General features: G+C 40.7%; 1 protein-coding gene across 1 annotated transcript in view; it reads right to left on the bottom strand.

Annotated features, from left to right (window-relative positions):
• DPP4 (dipeptidyl peptidase 4) overlaps positions 1-22,921 on the bottom strand; it is a 101,899-nt gene that overhangs the window by 43,878 nt on the left and 35,100 nt on the right. The window contains exons 7-11 of the mRNA XM_075529134.1: positions 15,370-15,422; positions 15,168-15,240; positions 13,874-13,994; positions 8,729-8,889; positions 5,078-5,190 (exon numbers count right to left, since the gene is read on the bottom strand). Coding sequence (XP_075385249.1) covers positions 5,078-5,190; positions 8,729-8,889; positions 13,874-13,994; positions 15,168-15,240; positions 15,370-15,422 — 521 coding nt within the window. The remainder of the gene's footprint in view (positions 1-5,077; positions 5,191-8,728; positions 8,890-13,873; positions 13,995-15,167; positions 15,241-15,369; positions 15,423-22,921) is intronic.

Genomic DNA, 22,921 nt, shown 5'->3' with positions numbered 1-22,921 from the left:
GTGTGTTTTTATTGAGAAATGTAGCATGCCTCCTCTCCCCTAGCTTAAGATAAAAAGAGCCCTGGTGGTGCTGTGGGTTAAGCACTGGACTACTAACTGCAAACTCAGCAGTTTTCCAAACCCTAGAGAGGGTCGCTATGGGTCAGAATTGACTGAATGGCCAGTGGGTTGGGTTTGGTAAGCCGCAGAAAAGTAAAGCAACAAACATCCTAACAAGCAGAATGACACATATATTTGGCCCTACATGACACTTTTACTCTTGGAAAGCAGAGAGGCAGCTATGGATCCCTTTGTGTTATGGAATGGTTACGTAACCAGCACAGCTAGCCTGAGTCCTGAAGTCTGGGTTTGCCTGTGTCAGGCTAGACACAGTGATTCACCCAGCTCTTCTCACTACTGGGACTGAACTAGTCCAAGCATATTGAGTGTGGTTTACCTTGGTGCTAGAGCAAGGGAGGGATTTCTGGACATACGTAGAAGGATCCACATTTATGCAGCACTTTCGATGTGCCAGGAACTGTTCTAAAGTGCTTTGCAAAGGTGGCAGGGCCATTACAATCTAAGGTTGACAGACAAGGAAACTGAAGCACAGAGAGTTTACATGACTTGTTCAAGGTCTGAGAACTAGTCGGTGGTGGAATCAGGACTTAATCAAGCTTTTCTACGGATTTCATGTTCAGAATCATTCTGTTATACTCTGCAGAACCTCCGACCCTCCCTTTGGCAAACATGGTGAGCTAGCTTTGTTCTCTTGCTTCTAGTAAGCATAAAATTCTCCATTCAATGAAATCTATCTACTCCCGGAGATTTATATGTAAACTGAATTTATAAAACAAGTCCTATTTGAATTCACTGAGAAAGACTTGTTTTGAAAAAATCAAGCTACAGGGGGAAACTTCGCAAAGTGACTTACCTGTCTTTGCTCAGTGTTTTGGGCGATACATTTTTTCCTTTAATGTGCATAAAGCTGTGTAAATGACTCCTCGGGTATATCAAGGATACTTAAACTGATGCCTGTGTTTGCTACTGGGAAAAAATATGAGAGAGGAATACACTATGAAGAGCAGCGATTCACTCAGTGACTCACCCAAGAAAGCAGGCGTACTACCAGTACTGCCAGTACTGGTGCCAGGCTCCAAGCCACCCTCTGCTCTGATTGGGATGCCAGCCCTCTGGGCCCCTGACAATCATAGCAGAGGAGAGAAATGGTTGGGGTGAGATTGAAGCTATCTGAAAGATGTAGCCCCCAAAACAGGCAAGTCCCGAATCTAGCTTTTCTTTCTTTTAAAATAGCAGGTCTCACTGCCTTTGCAGAGGAGTTGTCTCGTTTATTATTTATCCACTGTTTTGCAACCTCAGGCTCTGACATGCTTACTTTGGTGACCAAAGGTCATCAACTGTGCATTGGAGATATTAAAGGTCCTTTTATCTACTGTGGCCCACCCAGCAAGAGAGTGTAAGTGCGGAGCAGGTGACAAAGTGGGTCCTTGGAGCCAGTCAGCACCAAAGTCACCTCAATGGAATGGACCCTCCTCCATCCTTGTGCTTCAGGCCAATGACCAAGTAAACAACCTGGAGCAGGTAGAAAAGATGGAGTCATCTTTGTTACTGATGGTCTGATTTCTGTTCCACCTACACAAAGACACACACAACCCACCTCATTCCATCCATCCACCAGTGTATTAACTGAGTCTACACATATCGATTGGATACGTCTTTGCTAGGCATCAGAGATGCTGTTGCAGAACTTGTCTTATGAATCCAGTCTTCCCATGAGCCACGTGAAGTGACTCTAAAACCCATGGCTCTAAGCAGGAGCTTTATGATTTACCATGCTATGCCGCGTTCTCTCAAATCTCTAAAATTGCCATGAGACCACCCAAACTGTTGTCAGCTAGCCCGGAGTTGGCTCCCAACTCATGAAGCCCGAGACGCAGTAGAAGGAAGCGCATTGCCGCTCCTTTTCACCCCATAATCGGCTGCAGATTGGGCTGGGGTTCTCCATAGGGCTTTCATTGGCTGATTAAAAGTAATTATAATTTAGTTTATTTATTTTTAACAGTTCCACCCACATATGCATTTCAGTAACTCAAACACATTCCTAAGAGTGGCGCAACCAGCACCATTCTTACTTCCAAGGTATTTCTTCTTCCTTGTATTTTTTGTGGTTAGCTGCATTTCCTTTCCTGCTAACTTCCCCTGCCACGTCCCTTTGAAACTATGAATCCGGTTGGAGTGCCGAGAATTGCATCTATTTTGAGTTTCAAATACAGGAAAACAAACCACCATCAAAACAAAGTATAAACAAAGAGCCCAACAGCAATGACAGAATGAAATGGAGAAAACCCTCAAATGAAAACAAACCAGAAAAGCAAGAAGGGAGATCAGTGCCAGGGTGTCATGTTTGACGTAACTATTACTGCAGTGATCCACCCAACAATGTCTGGTAACAAGGCCTTCCCCGTTCCTGGTTCATAGAGGAGATTCGCCAGAAGTCTAATCCGAACGGGGAACCCTGCGAATGAGTTTTGGACCATCACTGTCATCCAGAGTCTACTGCAAACCAGGTGTTCAGAATTTAAGCTCAAACTGTTCCCTCCGTGAGTTTCATTTAATTCTTTACAATTCTTCGATCACGCAGGCTGGTGTGCTTCTTCCACGCAGTTTAGCTGACATCTCAGATGGCTACTTGTTTTAGGATGAGCACTGGCTGATCTGTGGAAGAAGATCACCAGGACTTTCTTTCTAGTCCTTCTTAGCCTGGGTACTCTGCTGGAACCAGATCAGCAATGTAACAACACACAATCATGCACTCAAAGCTAGTTGCTGTGTGTGAGGTGCATTTGGTCCCCTGTGTGAAAGGTAATAATTATACCGCCATGGCCACCCAAGTATGAGTAGTCACACTAATAAGCTTAATAAATATAACCCACTTTAGTTCTGAATCAAGCAGGCTGGCAGACTGGGCACTTGGAGAGTGGTCTGTATTTTCCTTTCACATGTTTCCAGAGGAGCAATAGTCCCCCCCGTTTTTTCCCAATTCTGCCAAAATGACAAATCAGCCTTCTATAGGCTTTCGCCATGGGAAGCTGGTGTCAGAAGGACGTAGACCAAGGAGAGTACGCATGCAGGAGCACAGGCACACAGGAGGGAAGAACTGTGCCAGTCCTACAAGGACTCCTACTTCAGGGAATAATGAATTACCAGGCAACATAGGGAGATCATTTCCCTAACACTACAACTCACAGGGATTGACTTGGCATTTGCTGGCTCTTGCCTGTGGCCAGAAAAACAGTGCATAAGGATGGACTAGAACTAGATCATTTCCCCAGAGAGGACCTCGCACCTAGTTTGGAAGAGCTGCAACCTTGCTGATGTTAATAGAGAGCAGAGCAGTATTTTAAATGTCTTTTAAACACAGTCAACTCGTGTGGTATCTCTGAAAGCATTTCCCCAGTGAGAGCGGCTGCCTGCCCCCCTCACCCCCACCCCCGCAACCACCACCCTGAGTAGGGTAAAGATGAATTGAGACGGGGCGAAAGCCAAACCCTCAGGCTTGTTTCAGTTTGCTGAGCTCAGCACTTCACAACTAACTTCTTTGGGGAAAGAATGATTTTTAAATTAGAAAGACTGTTCCTCAGTCTGTAGGATGGCTGTGAAGATGGTCCTCAGGGTGCTTGTGGGGATGAATGAGGCAACCCAAGCAGAACACAAGGCAGGCGCCATCCCAGTCGGCAGTGAGTGCTCGCCGCATGGTAACACCACTAAGTATTGTAGCCTGACAGTCCACCGGCCTCTGTCCTATTCCCTGTTTTGTGACAAGAAAAGTGGATGCTCTACCAAATTTAATTGAACCAATGGGCAGAGGGGATGAGAAAGCGGGCTTTAGAGCATCTAGGTAAGTTGTTGTAACCTTGGACAAACGTAAAGGAGCTCTTGTAGTACAACGAGTAAGCATTGGACTGCTACCCACAAGGTCGGCAGGTCAAGCCCACCAGCTGCTCCTGAGAGAAAGTTTGTCACTGTCTGGGCCCATCAAGCTATATAGTTTCCAAAAGACATTCGATGGCAGACTGTGTGTGTTTTGATAAACAGGAAAAAAACCCACCTTTAAACTAATTTTGGCTCAGATTTAATAGGTACACACAGATATTTCTGATCAAATTAATAAGCAAATTACTAAGCATGGAGCAAACAGAATGCATGGTGTGGGGAAGGCAATATCAGGGAAAGCGGATGTCTCCACATTGCTCTAATGACCCCGACAGGAGTCTGTACACACTAGCCTTACTCACACAGACAGTGACAAATGACCTTTTTCTTTTTAGCCAGAAAAACAGGTTTGATTAAAGACTCCTGCTTGGTCAGTGTCTTAAACAATGTCTAGTCATTGTAATAAAGAGAGTGACTGGAAAGTTAGTGAGAGAAGCCATATGACAGTGCCCTGCACTCTGTTCTTACTGAATGATCAATAGAGGTTCAAGACAAAATGATACGAGTTGCTATCCACGGCAGTCTCAATGCATGGAGGACCCCAAAGGTGTCAGGGCAGAACTCCGCTCCAAAGGGCTTTCAATGGCTTTCTTTCCGTTTTTTTTTTTTTTTTTTAACTTTTGGCATATATCCCAGGCTTTCTTCCAGAGAGAGACATCACTCGATAAACTTGACCCTCCAATCTTTCAGTTAACAGCTGAGCACATCAAACATTTGTACCATCCAGGAACTCCCAAAATGTGCCAGTTGTTATTTAAACACAAAAATCAGACCCATGAGGAGCTATTTAATGGCCAGGCATTACTCCCCATATCGTGGTTACCTGTAGAGGAAAGCAGCTGGGGATGGAGGTGCGTGATGGACACCTTTCAATCCACCAAGTGCTATTTAAGCAAGTGACATCTTGAAGCACATGTAGAGTCCTCATCACTGGATGAAGGAGCTCCACAAAGAATTGTCGAATGAACAAATAACTGCCGGCACGGCGGGTTAGGAGACTGTCATGGATTCTGCTACTCGTTGGTTGGAGTTCTTGGGAACTCTGAAACCACTTGCAACCCAGGCATTGAATCAAGAGCCTTACCCAATTAAGACAGAAGCAGGAGCCGTGATTTGTATGGAAGTTGTATTGGTGTTGGGGCTGATGGTGTCTGTATTTACAATGAAGAACTTCACTGTTGGATTCGTAGCTCCTGCCTAGAAAAAATCATCAAAATTGTTTTAATTCATAAAAGATAATCTCATTTCATGAATGTAAAACCATATAATAATTTGGGAACTATAATCATTAATGTTAGCAACCAGACACATTCAAATTATTTAATCTAAGAAAAGGGAAGAGTTGAGACATGTGGTCCTTTCACATTCAGGCAGAAAAATGTATATTACTTAAAGACCCAAAGCACTCCTGGTTAGATAATTGATATTTCGCTTCATGCAGAAGACAATAAACCTCGTGAAATCAATTCTATTGTTTTCAAATATGCCTCGACTCCACAGGGCAGGCTGAGGTTCCTGATGAGTGTGCGCTATGAAGAGCCCACTGCGTTCAGCCAAAGGCAACCCTCCAGGAAAACCGGTTTGTCTGAGTCGAGGGCCAATGGCCCCAAGTATGAGGCTATAATTTCAACTCCAAGTCCAGGTTCACTAGCTTTACAATCAATGTTATTGCAAAAAAAAATCTATAAAACCCTTGTAATTTTGTTGAAATTTATATTTAAAGAGGGGTTTATAGATTTTTTTGTCACAGTAAACTTTCAATCAAAATCGTCGCTTGATATAATACAGTATTTTCAGTGAGAATATTTTACATTTTTTGTTTTTGTTTTTTGTGTGCCAGTTTCACTCTTCAAAAAATAACATTTGACTAACAAACAGATCTCCATATTTAGCCTCTGATTTAGTTTAACATCCAATGTCTTCCTGAAATGGCAGCTCTTCATAAAGCAAATTAAATGAGTTGATAAAAATAAAAATTCTGCTTCCCAAATTTCTCCCAGCAGAAATACTTTTACCATGAGGTATTTCAATAGACCATGGTGTTGCCATCTCTGCTATGGTTCTGGTGGACAGTCCCTGGTGTCTTGCATTGCAGTGAATTACTTACTTGGCTCTTGTAGCCATAATCTTTCTGACTCCCAGCAAACCACCTTTTTCCTGACCACCTGGGTAGGGGAACAGACTGGTAGGATTATACGATTCCATTGTGCTTGATTGTTAGCAAGGCCATCGTGGTTGAAAAACAAACCAGAACTCTAGGATGGGGATTGGCCAGCCTTCTGCATCACCTCAGAAGCAGGCAGGTGTGATTTTACTACCATCCACGAGAGAAAAGCCAGCGGGGCATGAAGCAGCACCTTTGAACTACTCCCGTGGTCAAGTGACGTCTATTAGCAGGGCTCTTCTATCCGTATCTATGAAACACCCACCAAATGATTGGGTGAAGTATGCAAATAGGTGTGTGTAACACCAGAAGGGATCGGTCAGTTTGGGTCTCCATTCCTTGGCGAATCAGAGAGCCATCTTGGAAACAGAGACAGAGAATCCCCAGGACGAGCGGGGCAGAAGGGCCATCAGCGGAGCTGAGATTCGGAATTCCCGCCTGAAGCGGTGGAGGCAGCAGAGGCTGTGCCACAGCGAGACCCCAGCAGAGGAGTGCCCAGACTGTGAGTCAGAGTCATGGGTGGGTTTTCTGGCCACCAGAGGCAGAGGCAGAGGGGCAATGTGGCTGAGAGGCTCAGGACCAAAGAGACTTGACTGCTGACTGAGGCGTAGCAGTGTGGTGACCAATAATTGTAATCTTATTGCTTTCTGGTCCTGGATTGTGATAAGCAGTTAACTTCCCAAATAAACCTCCATAAATGTGTGTATTGTCAGTGAGTTCTGTGTGGCCCTTGCAATCAGTTTTTGAGTCCAGCGGAGAAGTAGAATTCGGTGGGAGGAACGGTGGATGTCAGAATATACATACAGAAGGACGGAAGGAGAGGCACGTTTGATATCTGCCTTGTGGCAATTGGCCTTGGGCTGGTGTGAAGATGGATTCTCCTAGCAAAAGGTCAGATGTGGCCTCCTTTCCATTTTCTCAGCCCCCCAAATTGCTTCAGGGTGAACCTCTTTGATCCAGGACAGAAAGCTGTGACATTAAAGACGTGCTAGTGAACGGCAACAGCAGAGCCAGAGCCTGAGAAAAAGTGCTGGGCTTCCTGGCCCAACAGAGTGAGTACGGCTGAGTGCCTTTGAGAGGGAGGCTCACGTGTGGAGCGGGGTACCTACAGGCACTTAATTGGGGGAGCTAGGCTGGCTGACCCACACAGCTAGAGCCCAAAGCCTTTGGACTGAAGCTTAGGACAGTGTAGACTGCACTTTGGGCATTTATCAACAGAGTTTTTAAAAAGCTTTGTAACATGACCCCTGACCAGAGCCCTCATGGCGTAGTGAGTGAGTCATGCATTGGACTGCTAACTGCAAAGTCAGCAGTTCAACATCACCAACCATGTAGAGGCTTTATACTCCCATAGCGTCTCAAAATAATTACATAAATAACAGTGAGTACAAGGAAGAAGAAAATGTTCTAATTTTGATTGTGATAAGGATTGTACAACTCTTCTTGAGGGGATTGAACTATTGAACTGTATGATATGTGGATGAATAAAACTTTAAAAAAAAGTAGGGGGAAGAGTCTTGGAAACCTCTGGGCTGTTCTACCGCATCCCACAAGGTCACTAGGAGTCAGAATGGACCTGATGGCAGTGAGAACATGGCCCCCACAGGCAGAGCCAGGGGGCCATGCGGCTCAGAAACTAAAGACCAGAGAGAAGCCTACCTGTGGCCCTGGCTGAGAAGAGGATGCCCTAAGAATTTCTCATCCTACTTATCATCTTTTAACATCTCAATGCACCCCATAATTGTGACTATGTTCTGTGAGTTGTGTGTGGCCACTGCAAAGAATCAGCACACGCAGCTAATAAGTAGACAGTGCTGTGGGAGTGGGGGTTGATGTCAGACTTGGTGAGGAGGTTGGAGGGCGGAGGCATGTTTGACCTCAGCCTCATAGGAATGAGCTTTGGGCAACTCTGCTGATGATGGCGACTTTGCTTCTCCCTTGTGACATGAGAGGAGGTCAGATGTTGTCTGCACACTTTTTTTAAAATAACATTTCCTCTTTCCTGCTTTATCCTGCTTAACAAAGCTTCCTTTTAAATAAACACGAAAGGTAGACAGGGGAAACAGCCTTGCAAGTTAAGGCCTGACCCTGTTACTCAATATGTAGGGCCTGCTGTGTTTACAATAGTGGTGAATCCACAATTGGACCCGTAAAAGCTACTCAGGTAACTGGCTAGTTGGCCATAAGACGCGATCCACCACCAAGCTTTTCGACTCCCGGTAGTGCACATTCTGGCTCCTGCAATGAGATGAGCTTCTGAATCAATTACAGCCTCCCTGTGCCTGCACTCGAGCATTTTCATCACCCCTACCTCTCTCAAATGCTTTTCTCCCATCGTTCCCTGCTTGTCATTCCTCAAAGTTTTTGGAGAAATTACAAAACCTTAAATCACACTCTTTCCTGGGATAATAAAAATACTTTAAAATTGCCAGATGCTGTTGACTTCAGCAAGAGTAATCACAGCAAGCTGTTGAAGAGAGACTGACAATATTTTCATTAGCAGGAAGGGTTTAAATGAAACCATTCTCCTCCCTCCAATCACTGCGCCATGATGCAGAGAGGCACACAGACCTTCGGATAGGGAACCCGCACAGTCTTTGGATACTGCAGCGACTCGTCAGAGTAGAAGGAGTATTCGATAAGTGGGACTTCTGTGTCGTTAAACTGGGCATATGCTAAGAAAGTGCCGCCTGGAGACCACCACAGAGCAGAGTAGGCACTGAAGACTTCCTCTGGGGGGGAAAAAAGACATAAATTGTTCTGTTACAAGAAGTAGCTGATAAATTGGCTTTGGCATTCAAAATATTGTTCTCATTAGCTTTAGTAATTACAGTAGAGTTCAGCTAATGAACCACTTTGCATTTGCTTGGGCTTCCAAATTCAGAGTAATACAAATGAATAAAAATAAAATCTTCACGATTAGATCTGGATTGTAAAAATAAGTAACCCATCGAGCCATTTTAGAATATTTTAGCACACAATATTTAATATATGCTCTACATTTAAAAAAACTTAAATCCTCTAAATTTATGCCTCAAAACATACTAAACTAAAAGTAAATTTCACACAGGAGGCTGATTCTCCTTTCTAATTTTCAAACTATCAACATGCCAGCTTACTCTCCCCAACTGGGCTCAGTTTGTACTGAGCCCGCAGGGTACTGGTGGGCGGTGTGCAGCTCCAGGCTATCAAACCAGTTTGGTGCCCAGAGTTTACTACTCTTGGCACAAACAAGGTGTGGGAAGGATGGATGGAGTGCAGCAAAGAGCTCCATCAGGCCCCTTCTGAGACACATCTTTGCCCAGCCCAGAAATGGACAATTCTGCTGGGAAGAGGAAGAGGGTCAAAGAGAGGAGCAGATGAGAGAAAAGGCTTGACTTTCCAGGTCATGGTTGGGCTGGTTCTGATTCCCTGGCAAATGTGGCTCTTCTCTATGGGGTCTCTGTGGTCATGGGTTACGTGATTGGACGGCAGTGGGTTTGGTTTGGAAGGACCCATGGTGGGTGGTAGAGTGTCCTGGCTTACAAATTGGGCTGTTAAATGCACGGTTACAGCCTCAGAAACCCAGGGAGAAGTTCTGTTCTGTCCTGTAGGGTTGCTATGAGTCAAAAGGCAGGTGGTTTTAATAAGCAAAAAAAAAAAAGAATCCTGGTGAAGTCCTGGGTCGCTGACCACAAGGATAGCAGTTCAAATCCACTAATAGCTCAGTGAGAGAAGGAGGAGGCAGTCTGCTCCCATAAAAATTGACAGTTTCTGTGGGGCCTCTGTGAGTTGAGATTCGCTGGATGACAGTGGGTTTGGCATTTTGTTGTAACCAAAAACCTACTACCCGGGAAGGCAGCCCACTCTCCCTCTCAATGCCTCGTAATCATATGTTATCACTGAGTTACTTTATTGTGACAATTTAGAAAACAAAAGCAAATTGAAAACCTCTGATTTAGTCTTCATGAAGATCCCTGTGTCAATCTATTCGTAGCCTGTTTTGCAGCGAAGGAAACTTAGAATTAGAGGGATCTAGTAACTAAATGCGACAAGGACTGGCACTTAGTTTTTTGTTTCCAAATCAAGCGGGTTCGAGTAAGAGCTTTCTCATCTGCTCAATTGTCGCTTCCATCCCTGTCGCTTCTTCCCACCCATTCTAGCCTACAATATTACATTCAATTAATCAAACACAGTAGAATTTTGGATTTTGAAATTACTTTTAGATATAAGGGGGGTAGAGCTCTTTGCGTTTAATTAAGTGGTTGCTTGGAATACAGAGTACCTTGTTCTGTATTGACAATGTAATGTGACCAGTATTAGATAACTGCTTCTGGTCAAATGCAAAGTTTGTGGAATGGAGGGATTGTTTATAAGGGCCATTTGCCTATGAAAACTATATAAGGAGGGAAGAATAGTCAAGGGACGAAAAGATTTCCAGTCCTGTTCTGATACAAATCTGCCCCTAGGGACAGGTATCTCTGGCATCTGTCACCTCTGAACCTGTGCTAACCCTTACCTTGCTGCTCAGATCCTCAGAATGTTCCCTCTGGACTGACTGCTCTGTCCCCAACAGGACGGTTCACACACTACTTAATGGCGATCATGATCTCCCCCTCGGGGATGAATGTCTGGAGAGCAATGACTAGCCAGCATTTGATTTTGTGGCCTTAGCGCCTCCCGAGTGATTGGCATTCAAGGGAGACTTGCCCTGAATGACCACGAACCCGCACCATCAACATCAATACATTACGGGGCAAAAAGTGGTCCATTCTATAAAACGGGTTGTTTCCTCTACCCATTATCATCTTTCCTCTCACCGAAAATTGTCTTTTTTACTCTGGAGTTAGGCCATGCTATTCATGCTAAGTATAAATGAACTGAGTACAAAGTGAGCTGTATTTACTAAGGACGGTTGTCATAGAATGAATTTGAAACTACGATTTAACGTATTTTTTAAAAAGAAGATGCATAGTGGCTGTGGTCTCTCTCTCTCTCACTCCTTTCTCTCCCCCTCCCCCCTCTCTCCCCTCTTTCTCTTCTCTTCTCCTCTCCTCTCCTCTCTTCTCTTTCTCTTCTCTATCACCCTCTCTCCTTAATAAAAACCCATTTGGAAGATAAAAAAAGAGAAGATGCATAGTATCTAAAATAAAGCAAAGTGGAGAAAGCGATAGAGAGAACTATCTGGGACTTGGGATGGAGTGGACAGGAGGAGCCTGCAGGCCAGCCCTCCCGAGTCTCCCACCAGAATCAGGCACACAGCCCTGTTCCTGGATTCCTAGTCTTGTTTCTTCTTAAACTCAGAAGCCTGCAGAGTCTCAAAATTTACTCTTCTGTTCCCAGCAAGCCTACTGGCCACAGCAGAGAGAATAGCGCCAATAGGACTGTAGATTCTGTCCATGAAAAAACAGGTGTGCTTTCCCCCTAAGTATGGATTCTCTGTAAATGTACAACACGTCCCCAAAAACGCCAATGCACCAGCTGCGGGCACTTTCCTGTGAGGCCGGAGACCCAGTTTTAGAGCAAGGCAGCCTCGGAAGCTGTGAAACCGTTCTCCTGCTTTTGAATGGGTTAGTGGTGATAAGACAAAATCAGATCCTCCTGCTATTGTCTACCTTAGAAAGGAAGTGGATGGGAGCTGGGTTCTTATCTCATAAAGGGAGAGTCCCAGGTTTGGAAAGGTCTACCCAGCTCAAGTTGGTGATCCTAGATACTGGTTCAACCAGTTTTTTGTTTTGTTTTTTATAATCTCTAAAGACTAGCGCTAGTCAGGTTCATTATAAATCATAATCAAATACTTATTTTTAGGATATGAGCATTTGTTTAGCTTTTAACATCCCCCCCAATTATCTATCATATTTCAACTTGAATGGGATGACAACCAAAATTAAGTCATGGAGAAAAAGTATAGTCATAAGTATGAAGAGGAAATAAGAGGAAGAAATAGGGATAAGTGTTTATTAAGTGTGAGGCAACTGTGTGAATGGTTAGAAACAGACTCAAAGTGTCCTTTACCTTGGCAACTATAATGAATAAAAACACTTTAAAAATATGTTCTCCAAGTCTTTATTCTAAAATAATGAACACGCCTTTAACAAACTCCCATTTCGCCCCCCCCCCCCAGTTTCTCCCCTAAATCTTTCTAGTTATATTCTTCTTTTAAAAAATCCAAACAAAAAGCCATGAGTGGCCTAAACTCAAACGATCACACTTCTTCTATAACAGAGGCATCCTCTGCCATCTCCCATCCCCCTCTTTACTCTCCCAACTCTGGACAATATTTTATCTTCTTTTGGAATGTTGTGGGAGTATCTAGCTTTCCTTAATAACTTCTGGGCAAAGTAGGCTTGGTTAGAAAAACATCTGATGTTAATCTGGGGGTTTTGGTGCCTCCATACAACAGAAAAGCGACCTACACTGAAAGGCCTTTTGTTGCAGTAAGCCAAAGACAAAAGGGGATTGTAAAATAATATGGAAAAGGTACCGCTAGCTCCTGCTACGCATGTCCATGTCTATGAGACAGCAGGTAAGTTTGAAAAGAGATTCGAGACTTTATTTTTTTTTTTGCTGTAGTACAATATTTGCTTTGTTGCTATGTTCTGGAACCAAACCAGCAATATTTCTGATGTCTCCCTGCATTAATGTTTCTGCTTTGTTTTCTTTTCTTTTTAAAATCATTTTCTTGGGGGGCTCATGCAGCTCTTATCACAATCCATACATCCATCCATTGTGTCAACCACATTATGTACATTTGTTGCCATCATCATTCTCAAAATATCTGCTTTCTACTTGAGCCCTTGGTATTAGCTCCTCATTTCCCCCCTCCCTCATGAACCCTTGATCATTTATAAATTATAATTATTTTGTCATATCTTACACTGTCCGACGTCTCCCTTCACCCACTTTTCTGTTGTCCATCCCCCAGGGAGGGGCTTATATGTAGATCCTTGTGATCAGTTCCTACTTTCTACCCCACCGTCCCCTTCCCCCCCTGGTATTGCTACTCTACTCTCATTATTGGTCCTGAGAGGGCTATCTGTCCTGGATTCCCTGTGTTTCCAGTTGATATCTATACTAGTGTACATCTTCTGATCTAGCCGGATATGTAAGGTAGAATTGGGATCATGATATTGAGAGGGAGGAGGTATTAAAGAACTAGAGGAAAGTTGTATGCTTCATCATTGCTATACTGCACCTTGACTGGCTCGTCTCCTCCCTGCAACCCTTCTGTAAGGGGATGGCCAGTTGCCTACAGATGGGCTTTGGATCTCCACTCTGCACTCCCTCTCATTCACAATGATATGATTTTTTGTTCTTTGATGCCTGATACCTGATCCCATTGACACTTCATGATCACACGGGCTGGTGTGCTTTTACCATATGGGCTTTGTTGCTTCTCAGCTAGATGGCAACTTGTTTATCTTCAAGCCTTTAAGACCCCAGACACCATATCTTTTGATAGCCGGGCACCATCAGCTTTCTTCACTACATTTGCTTATGCACCCATTTTGTCCTCGGGGATTGTGTCGGGAAAGTGAACATCATGGAATGCCAGTTTAATAAAACAAAGTTTTTGCACTGAAGGAGTACTTGAGTACTAGAGGTCCAATGTTGAGACTGATTTTTAATGAGACTTACTTTCATGCCATTGAAGGTTTCCATTTTAAAATAAAGATTTAACTCTCCTAAAAAGCTCATCAATTTTTCTGATTAGAAAAAATATTTTAAAATTTCTACCTTCATAAACCCAGTCAGTTATTCCATTATATATTGCATTTTCTTTTCCAGACCATGTGATCCTCTTACTTGGTAGATGTGGTTCATTTTTAACATAAATATCATTGTTCCAAACATAGGCCTAGAAAGATAGGGGGGGGGAGATTTGTATCAATAATAGCCAGAATAAGCAACAAACTCTATGCCATTGAGTCGAGGCCGACCCGGCAACCCTTTGGGGTAGGGTAGGACTAGCCCTGGATGTTTCTGAGACAGGCTCTTTTCAGTTGTAGAATGCCCCAGCTTTCCCCGCTGGAGAGGTTGGTGAATTCTTGAACTGCTGACCTGGCAGTTAGCAGTCCAACATATGAACTCTATGCCGCCAGGGCTCCAAGCATCAGTAATAACAGATAATAATATAGCTTATCTGGAAATTTTAAAAAATATTAATAATTTATCCTAGAAATGGCATGCCAATATAATTATCACTGTGAGCTATAGATTCAATTTGGACACAGTGAAGATTATTCACTCTCTCCCTCACATTGTTAAATTATAATTTTACACAGAGAGTCCTAAAGACAGTATATGCATATATTTTTTAAAAAGACTTGAAATGGCCACTATGTGAATACTAAATTATATAAGAAGACCTGCAGGATGGACAATTTCTCTAGGATGATGCGCTGAATTGTTGTTGAGACCACTCTTACCCATGCCAACCCCATGGGTGCAGAGGAGAACTGATGGTCCAGGCTGTGCCCTTTCAGAAGCAGGTCACCATGCCTGTCTTGCTGGGCATTTCTGAGTGGGTTTTACCTACTCATGTTTTAGCTACTACTTGAGAGTTCAAGTGTTTGTGCCACTGTATACTAAGAATCTATTTCTGGGTAAGGGTGAGTGGAGGGACTACCATTGCATGCTGGGAAAGAAAAGTTCAAGTGCAAACACTCCCAACTTCCTGATCTATTCTTTTGGGCTTGTGATAGTCCCCTATCAGTAGAGTGCGAGAAGAAATATATAGAGAGTGGCAGAGATGATCACAAAACTAGTGGGAGGCAGGTATGATTCTTCTAAGTATCTAAATGTAATAGATCATTAGAATTTAAGTTTAATAATTCTCAAAGAATAGACCAGGCACTTTGGGGAGATGTTCTTGCTGTCTTTGGCGAGTCATCTAATACTTTAAGCAACAACACTATGTTACAGTGAAGTATTGACTTTCTAAAGTGACAGGTTGGTATCAGAGTTAGTAATTTCCACTTATCAAAGTGTTGAGCCAATATTTTTCTCAAAATAGGAAACTCTGACTAACCAATTTATGACCCACTGGTGACCAAGTGATCCACTGTGTGTTGTTTGGAATTTTCTCATCCGTAATCAGCACCCTGAAAAAATATAAAAGGAAAGACACATTACCAAAAGAATAAATCACCACGGGACTTCCTTCCTTCCTTCTTTTTAAAAATTTTTATTCCACGCAAACAGCCTAGTAAATTACATGGGAAGGCACTGACCTTTTACTTAAATCATAAATGTCATATGAAGCTGTGTAGGAATGCCTCCATTGCTACAAAAGAAAACAGACATTTCAGGCTCCTGTGGGTACTGAGAGTGTTGGTAAGCAGCTTGCCACTTGCTAGAAGAACTCAAAATGAGGGTATAAAGTGATGCTTCATTGTATAATTCTCAGATTTGATCACATCTCACACTTCCTTGTCCTGAATCGTAAACATGTCGTGCTAGAGGTATCTTAGAGACTGTACAGTACCACCCTTTCTAGCCTTCATTTGTAACCTAGTTCTGGCACCACCTTCTCCACGATGCCTTTGCAGAACCCCCAGTGAGTGGAAATGTCATTTTATCCAGATATTATTCCAAGCATACACCGTGGTTTGTTAAATTCACCTGTTTAGGAAAAAGTGAATTTTCACTTTTACCCGTGTTATTGGCAAAGTATTCCTATATCACCATTAACAACCTATAATTCTATCAGTGGTGGTGATGTAGAAAATTGCTCTTTTAGTACATTGCTGATGAAAATCTAAATTGCTATAGAGTTTTAAAATTAAAATTCACATGCCATCAATATTCTAAATAATCATTACAAGTGAACAAAACTAAATCCAAAAGACAATAATAGTGAGCAACAAAAAATAAACCAGGAAACAAAAATTCACCATTTGTTCTTTGAAAACACTAGCCAAATGGAAGTTGTAACAATTGAGTGGGAAAGAAGCACAAGTAACTGGTGTGGTAATGTTCCACATTAATTTTTTTCAGAAGATATTACAAATTTCTGTCAATAAATTTTTAAAAGGACAAGTTTCCTGAAAATAATGAATAAAAACCAAAACCTAGTAAATAGAGGGAACTTCCATGCCATTGATTGGAAACAAAGATGTGAAGAGGTCCCATCACCCCTAATAGAGTCATTGTGATTTCAATCAAATACAAATTTTCACTTTATACAGAAGTGGAATGATCAAACAACAAGGTAATCTTCAAGAAGCATAAAGCAGAAGAATCATACAGTCATTTTCTGGACAACTATGAGGAAATTTTAAAAGTTTGTGCAAGAATTCCATTACCTTTTAGTGGAATTTCATCTTTTTTGTGTGTGTGACCTTTTTGAAGCCTCCTTAGCCAAATGGACTAAGGAATGGGGGGAGGGAGGTATGCCAAAACTCACACATTTATTTTTCTTGTCATTAAATTTATGACAAATTACCACTTCCACATAATAGAAAGAGATTAGCATCTTCATGAAATGGTGTTTAGTCAATTAAATATCCATATCTACTACCTCACACCATGCATTAAAAATAACTTTTGACAAAAATAATAAAAAAGCTAAGTGTGAAAGGCAAAACAATACATTTTTTGAAAATAACACATGAAAAAGACCTCTATGATCTCGGAGTGGCAAATGCCTCTAAAGCTAAGACACAAAGAATGAAAATAATATTTGGATTTCATGAAGTTTAAGGACTGCTATTTATTAAATAGATCAGTAAGAAGGTGAGAAAACAACACATAAAATGAGAGAAGATATTATGAATACATATAACGAATGAAGACATATCCAAAATATGTAAAGAATTCTTATAAACCAATAAGAAAAAGAAAATCCAATTCAAAAATAGGTTAAAATTTGATCTGGCATTACCTCAGTTGGACTTTATTCAATGGTTACTATAACAATTCCACTAAAAAGAAATATCCCAAAAGACCAATAAGCATATGGAAAAATGTTCTACTTGATTAGTCATCAAAATAAAACCGAAATGAGATACCATTACTTAGTCACTAGAATGGCAAAACTGAAAACCAACTAATGAACAATACTAAGCATGGGCAAGTGGAGCAAATGAATTATCTTATACTATAGGTGAAAGCAACTTGGCTGGCTGAAAGTGAAATTTTCATCAGATGAAGGATTGCAGTCATCAACATGTAAAGGAAACCAAAATTCTCACAACTGGACCAATACCTAACAGCAGGATAAATGGAGTAAAGATCAAGATTGTCGAAGATTTTGTCTTGCTTGGATCCACAATCCCATGCTCATAGAAGCAGCAGTCAAGAGATCAAATGATGTACTGCCTTGGGTAATCTGCTGCACAAGACCTCTTTAAAATGTTAAAAAGTAGGGATGTTATCAATTGCCCCATATACACATGAAAGCTGGATATTGAATAAGGAAGCCTCTTGAAGAATCAATGTGTTTGATTGATGGCGCTGGCAAAGAATATTGAAAGTACCAGGGACTGCCAGAAGAATGAAAAGGTCTGTCTGTCATACAGCCAGAATGCTCCTGAAGGGCAAGGATGGCGAGACTTGTCTTATGTACTTTGGACAGGTTGTCAGTAGAGACCAGTCCTTAGAGAAGGCCATCATGCTCCTTAAAGTAGAGAGACAACTAAAGAGAGAAAGATCCTCAAGAACTGAAAGCGACACAATGGTTGCAACAGTGGGCTCAAACGTAAGAACAGTTGTGTGCATCACGCAGGAATGGGTGCTGGACTGCGCCTAACACCGACATTGGTGCAAGTGTGACTTGATATGAGGACTATCAAAAACTGATTTAGTTAAAGCTAAGCATAGATGTATAGTTAAACATATAAAAGCACTGTTGTTATTGTGGCTGGGTGCCTTTGAGTCTCCCACAGGATTTTCTTGACTATAATTTTTCTGGAGGAGCCCTGGTGATTAGGTTGCTGGAGTGCTAACGAGCACGTCAGTGGTTCAAACCTACCAGCCACTCAAGTAGAGAGAGATGTGACCATCTGCTTCCATAAAGATTACAGTCTTGGAAATCCAATGAGGGCAGTTCTACTGTCTCATAGAGTCTTCAGGGGTTGTAGTAGCCTTAACAAAGAAACGCTTACAGAAGTAGATTATCATGTCTTTCCCCTAACGAGCCAAATTAGATTGAAAATGTGAACCGTTCCATTAACCGTCAGTTGCTCATTGCACTGCCAGGGTGCCAACACAACCACAGGATCCACATTTCACCTATGACTTAGCCAACAAAGCAAACAGCAATGAAAAAATGTGTTTGTACATGCCCTAAAAGATTGACTTAAGAGTGCAGCATTTTTATAACCTTAAACTGGAAAAGTAGTCCATCAGCAATGGTATGGATATGCATTTTGGTATAATCATATAATGAATACCTATACAATTTTGAAAAAAGAATGAACCTCAGCCACAAACTATAATATGGTTATCGCACAAACATAATGGAGTGTTTTATTGCTATTAAAATATTGGACAAATTAATAAAATGCTACTAGGTATTGTTGAGTAAGAAAAGCAATTTAAGAAAGAGTATGGAAAGTGGTTAATTTTTTATATAGAACAATCAATTCCTAACAAGTATCCCTATATATGCTGTCATTCACACATACAGAAAAAGGTAAGAGGGGTAAGAACCAGTGGTCAAGAAGGATGAGGGCAAAGAAAGGGAAAGTAATGGAGTGAGGGGGGCAGACTAGGGTCCCACCTTTCCTACCTTTCTCAAGTCTTGAAAGTAGTTTTATGAAAAATAAAAAATCTTGCAGTTACCCACCCATAATTACAATGAATGTAAATGGATTAACCAAATCAATCAAGAAACACTGAGTAGCGGGCACTGAGCGGAGGACATCATAGTTAGGATTTATGTTTTATTATAAGGAGACTATTGCAGGATGTAAGCGCAGAAGTAATGGAGTCTAACTTGGGTTTTGACAAAGCCAGTTTTGGAGATAATTTGAACCATGTTTGTCAGGCAGGAGGGGAGAGAAGGAATACAACAAAAGCAATTAAAAAAAACAAGCAAACACCAGTGGCACAATAAATACCAGTGGTTACTCTACAATGAATGCCTACGAGATGGGCTACAGCAACTAGTACACATAAAATGGCACTCGTATAACCTGGTTAAATAGTAAATTGACATGGCATCTACTTTTGTTACCATGTTACTAGCAAAATTGTCAATAGGAAGACTAGTTATTTAAAGGTTTCTAACAGTTTCTCATTAGAACCAAGTACAATATTAAATTAAAAATACAGAGGCTAGCCTCACCCTTCTCCCCCAACTTCAATTTATTTATCTGATGATTTAACCTGGATCTGGAGATTTTTTAAGCTTCTCAAGTGATTTTTGATCTTAGATAACAATAATAATTACTGAATTAAACAATCTGTTAGTGGGTACAGATGTGAAAGCTGACATTGCATCCTTAATAGTTGATTGGTTCGGTGAACATATTCAGAAACTTCATATACAGGAAATAAAACTCAGCCCAGTAAATCTATGGTAAATAGTATGATTAAGAGGCATTATCCAGTGAGAAATTATTTGCTTGACTGTACTGCAGCAGTTTTGTGTGCATGATATGACCATTCAATATCATTTATTCTAGGCGACAAATGCGGGGTGAGTATCCCAGCTTTGTTTTTTATTTTCAGGGTAGAACATTTATATAAGGATTTTACATCTCTCCTACATTTCTCAAGTCTCGAAAGCAGCTGTCAAATTTATGAAAAACAAAAAATCTGTAGTTAATATCACACCTATCCATAATTACACTGAATGTAAATGGATTAAATAAACTAATCAAGAAACATTGAGTAGCAAAATGGATAAGAAAACATACTGTTTACAAGTGACAGACATACTTATGTTTAAAGACCAAAATGGACTAGAAATCAAAAGGTGGGAAAATACATAAAGCAAATGACAAAAAAAAGAACAGAAGTGGCAAACATTAATTTCTTATAAAATAGACTTTCAGTCAAAAATCAGCAAATGAGTCAATGAAGGATATTATATAATGATTAAAAGGTCAATTGAACAATAAGCCATGGGCATAGTAAGGATCTATGTAGTCAGTGAAAAGCCTCAAAATGCAGAAATCAAACTCTAACAGAATTGAAAAATGGAATAGGGAACTCCATGATAAAAGTATTAAAAAACAAAAACAAAACCATCCAAATACACTACGACCGGGTAGATTCCAACTCATTGTGATCTTATAGGATAAGGTAGAACTGCCCTTTGGGTTTCAGAGACTATAACTGTATGGAATTTCAAAGTCTCAATTTTCTCTCATGAAGCAGCTGGTGGTTTTAAATTGCTACCCTTGCGGGTAACAGCCCAATACATAACCGCTACACCACAATGGCGCCTTAATAGTATAAGGATCCTTTAATGTAACACTTTCAATGATGAACAGAACAAGACATCCAACAGAAGAACTAAGCACCAGAATTAACCAACTTGAACTCTTAGACATATGAAAGGAAGCTTTAAAAAGTTTGTGAAAAAAATCCATTATCTTTTAATTCCATATTCCCCAAAACATTCAGAACAGAATAGTCACTAATACTATACTACACTTTCTTTTCCAGTGCACACAGAACATTTTCCAGAATAGGCCACAAAGCAGACCTCAACAATTAAAAACAAAACATCATAATACTAAAATGCATCCTCTCAGATCACAACAACAACAATAACATTATAAATCACCAAGAGGATGACCAAGGAGACAAATCAGGGGAGCAAATGCTCTGAGAATGATGAGAGCAGTGAAAGTAGAAATGTGTTTTACACAGTTGACGTATATATGGTCAGATATATATGATAAGAGTTGTATGAGCCCATAATAAAATGATTTTTTAAAAAGGAGAAAAATCAAATAGGTGGAAAACTGACAACACCCATTGCATCAAGTACTGGGTAATGGAAGAACTAAAAAGTGAAAATTATAAAATACCTTTAATCAAACATACCAAATATATACAATATAGGGATAAATGCAGATATTAAAAAACAAACAAAACAAGACCTAAATCAATACCTTACCCTAACATCTCTGACAATTAGGGGGGGAATTATTATTATTATTATTATTCATATAATAATAATCTTATAGGAAATACTGAAGATTGGAGCAAAAATAAGTGAAACGGAAAAATAACAGAAAGCAGCAAAAGGCTAGACGTAGGTTATTTGAAAGTAGGTTCTTTGCATGGGCAAATCTAACAAAAGAAGAGGGTGCAAAGATGCAAAAATTCAAATAGGAAATAAAAAAGTGGTACCACAGCAGAACCAACAAAACAAAAAGGGAAAATAATAAAACACTATGAAAAATCTTATTCTAGCAAATTTTTAAAACAAAAAAAATCACAAAATTCTAGAAACACACTACTTACCACTATGAACACAGACTGAGATAGAATATCCTAAAAGATCCATAAGAAAAGAAGAGATTTATCAGAGAATGTAAAAATTGCCAAACAACAACAACAAATGTCTGAGCAAATTCTTCCAAAAAGGAGCTGTCACTAATCGTATTCAAACTATTCTGCAGTGTAGAAAAAGATTCAATACTCCGGGGGTTCATTTTGTGAACCAAAAATAAAACTGACACCAAAACATCACTAAAAAAGAAAATTATCAACAAAATGCTAGCCAATGGAATCCAAAAACATATCAAAAGATTAGTACATTATGACCAAACAGAGTTCATACCAGAGAGGCAAGGATGGTGCAACAATCAATGCAATCCACCACACAAATACAGCAAAGGGAGGGGAGCATGATTCCATCAACTGCTGCCGAACAGGCACCTGACAAAATCCAACACCCATCCTTCGATAACTACAAAACACGACTCCCAGAAACCAAAAGAAACTTCACAAATGGAAGAACATACCATGGTTATGTATAGAAAGTACTAACATTGGGAAAATGTCAGTCCTATCTAAAGAGATAGACAGACATAATGCAATCCTGATAAAAATTCCAATACTATTCTTTAAAGAGATAGAAAAACTATTCATCGCCTTTATAGGAAAGAAAGTCTATCAGGGGTCCTCAAACTTTTTAAACAGGGGGCCAGTTCACTGTCCCTCAGACCCGTTGGAGGGCCAGACTATAGTTGTTTTTTTTTTAAAACTATGAACAAATTTCTATGCACACTGCACATATCTTATTTTGAAGTAAAAAAACAAATGGGGCAAAAACATCCGGCGGACCGGATAAATGTCCTCTGCAGGTCGCATGTGGCCTGCGGGCCATAGTTTGAGGACACCTGGACAGGAAAGCACCCACAAAGAAGGAAAATGAAGTAGAATACCTGACACGTCCTGAAGTCAAATCCTTCTACACAGTCATAGTGGTGAAAACAATAGGATACAGGCACAAGAGACATAAAACAATGGAATAGCTGATCTTTGGCAAAGGGTGGAAACACATTGAAGGAAAGATACTTTCTGCAACCAGTTATACTGATAAACTGGATATCTATTAGATGAGCAATGAAACAGAACCTATATTTCATGTCATATACAAAAATTCTTGGCAATATATTTGACAAAGGACTAATCTTAAAAAATTACTGAAAACGTCAAGACTCTGATAACAAAAGCACAAACAATCCAATGAAAAAAAGAAGCAGGGAATATAAACAGAAACTTCACCAAATAAGATATTCAAGTGACCAACAAACACAGGAAGAAATGCTTGTGATTATTAGCCACTAGAGAAATTCAAATCAAAGCAACAATGAG

The sequence above is a fragment of the Tenrec ecaudatus genome, chromosome 13 (genome assembly GCF_050624435.1).
Source record: "Tenrec ecaudatus isolate mTenEca1 chromosome 13, mTenEca1.hap1, whole genome shotgun sequence".
In the NCBI taxonomy this organism is placed as follows: domain Eukaryota; kingdom Metazoa; phylum Chordata; class Mammalia; order Afrosoricida; family Tenrecidae; genus Tenrec; species Tenrec ecaudatus.
The sequence above is the reverse complement of the archived record's forward strand: the minus strand, read 5'-3'. Positions and strand labels throughout refer to the sequence as shown.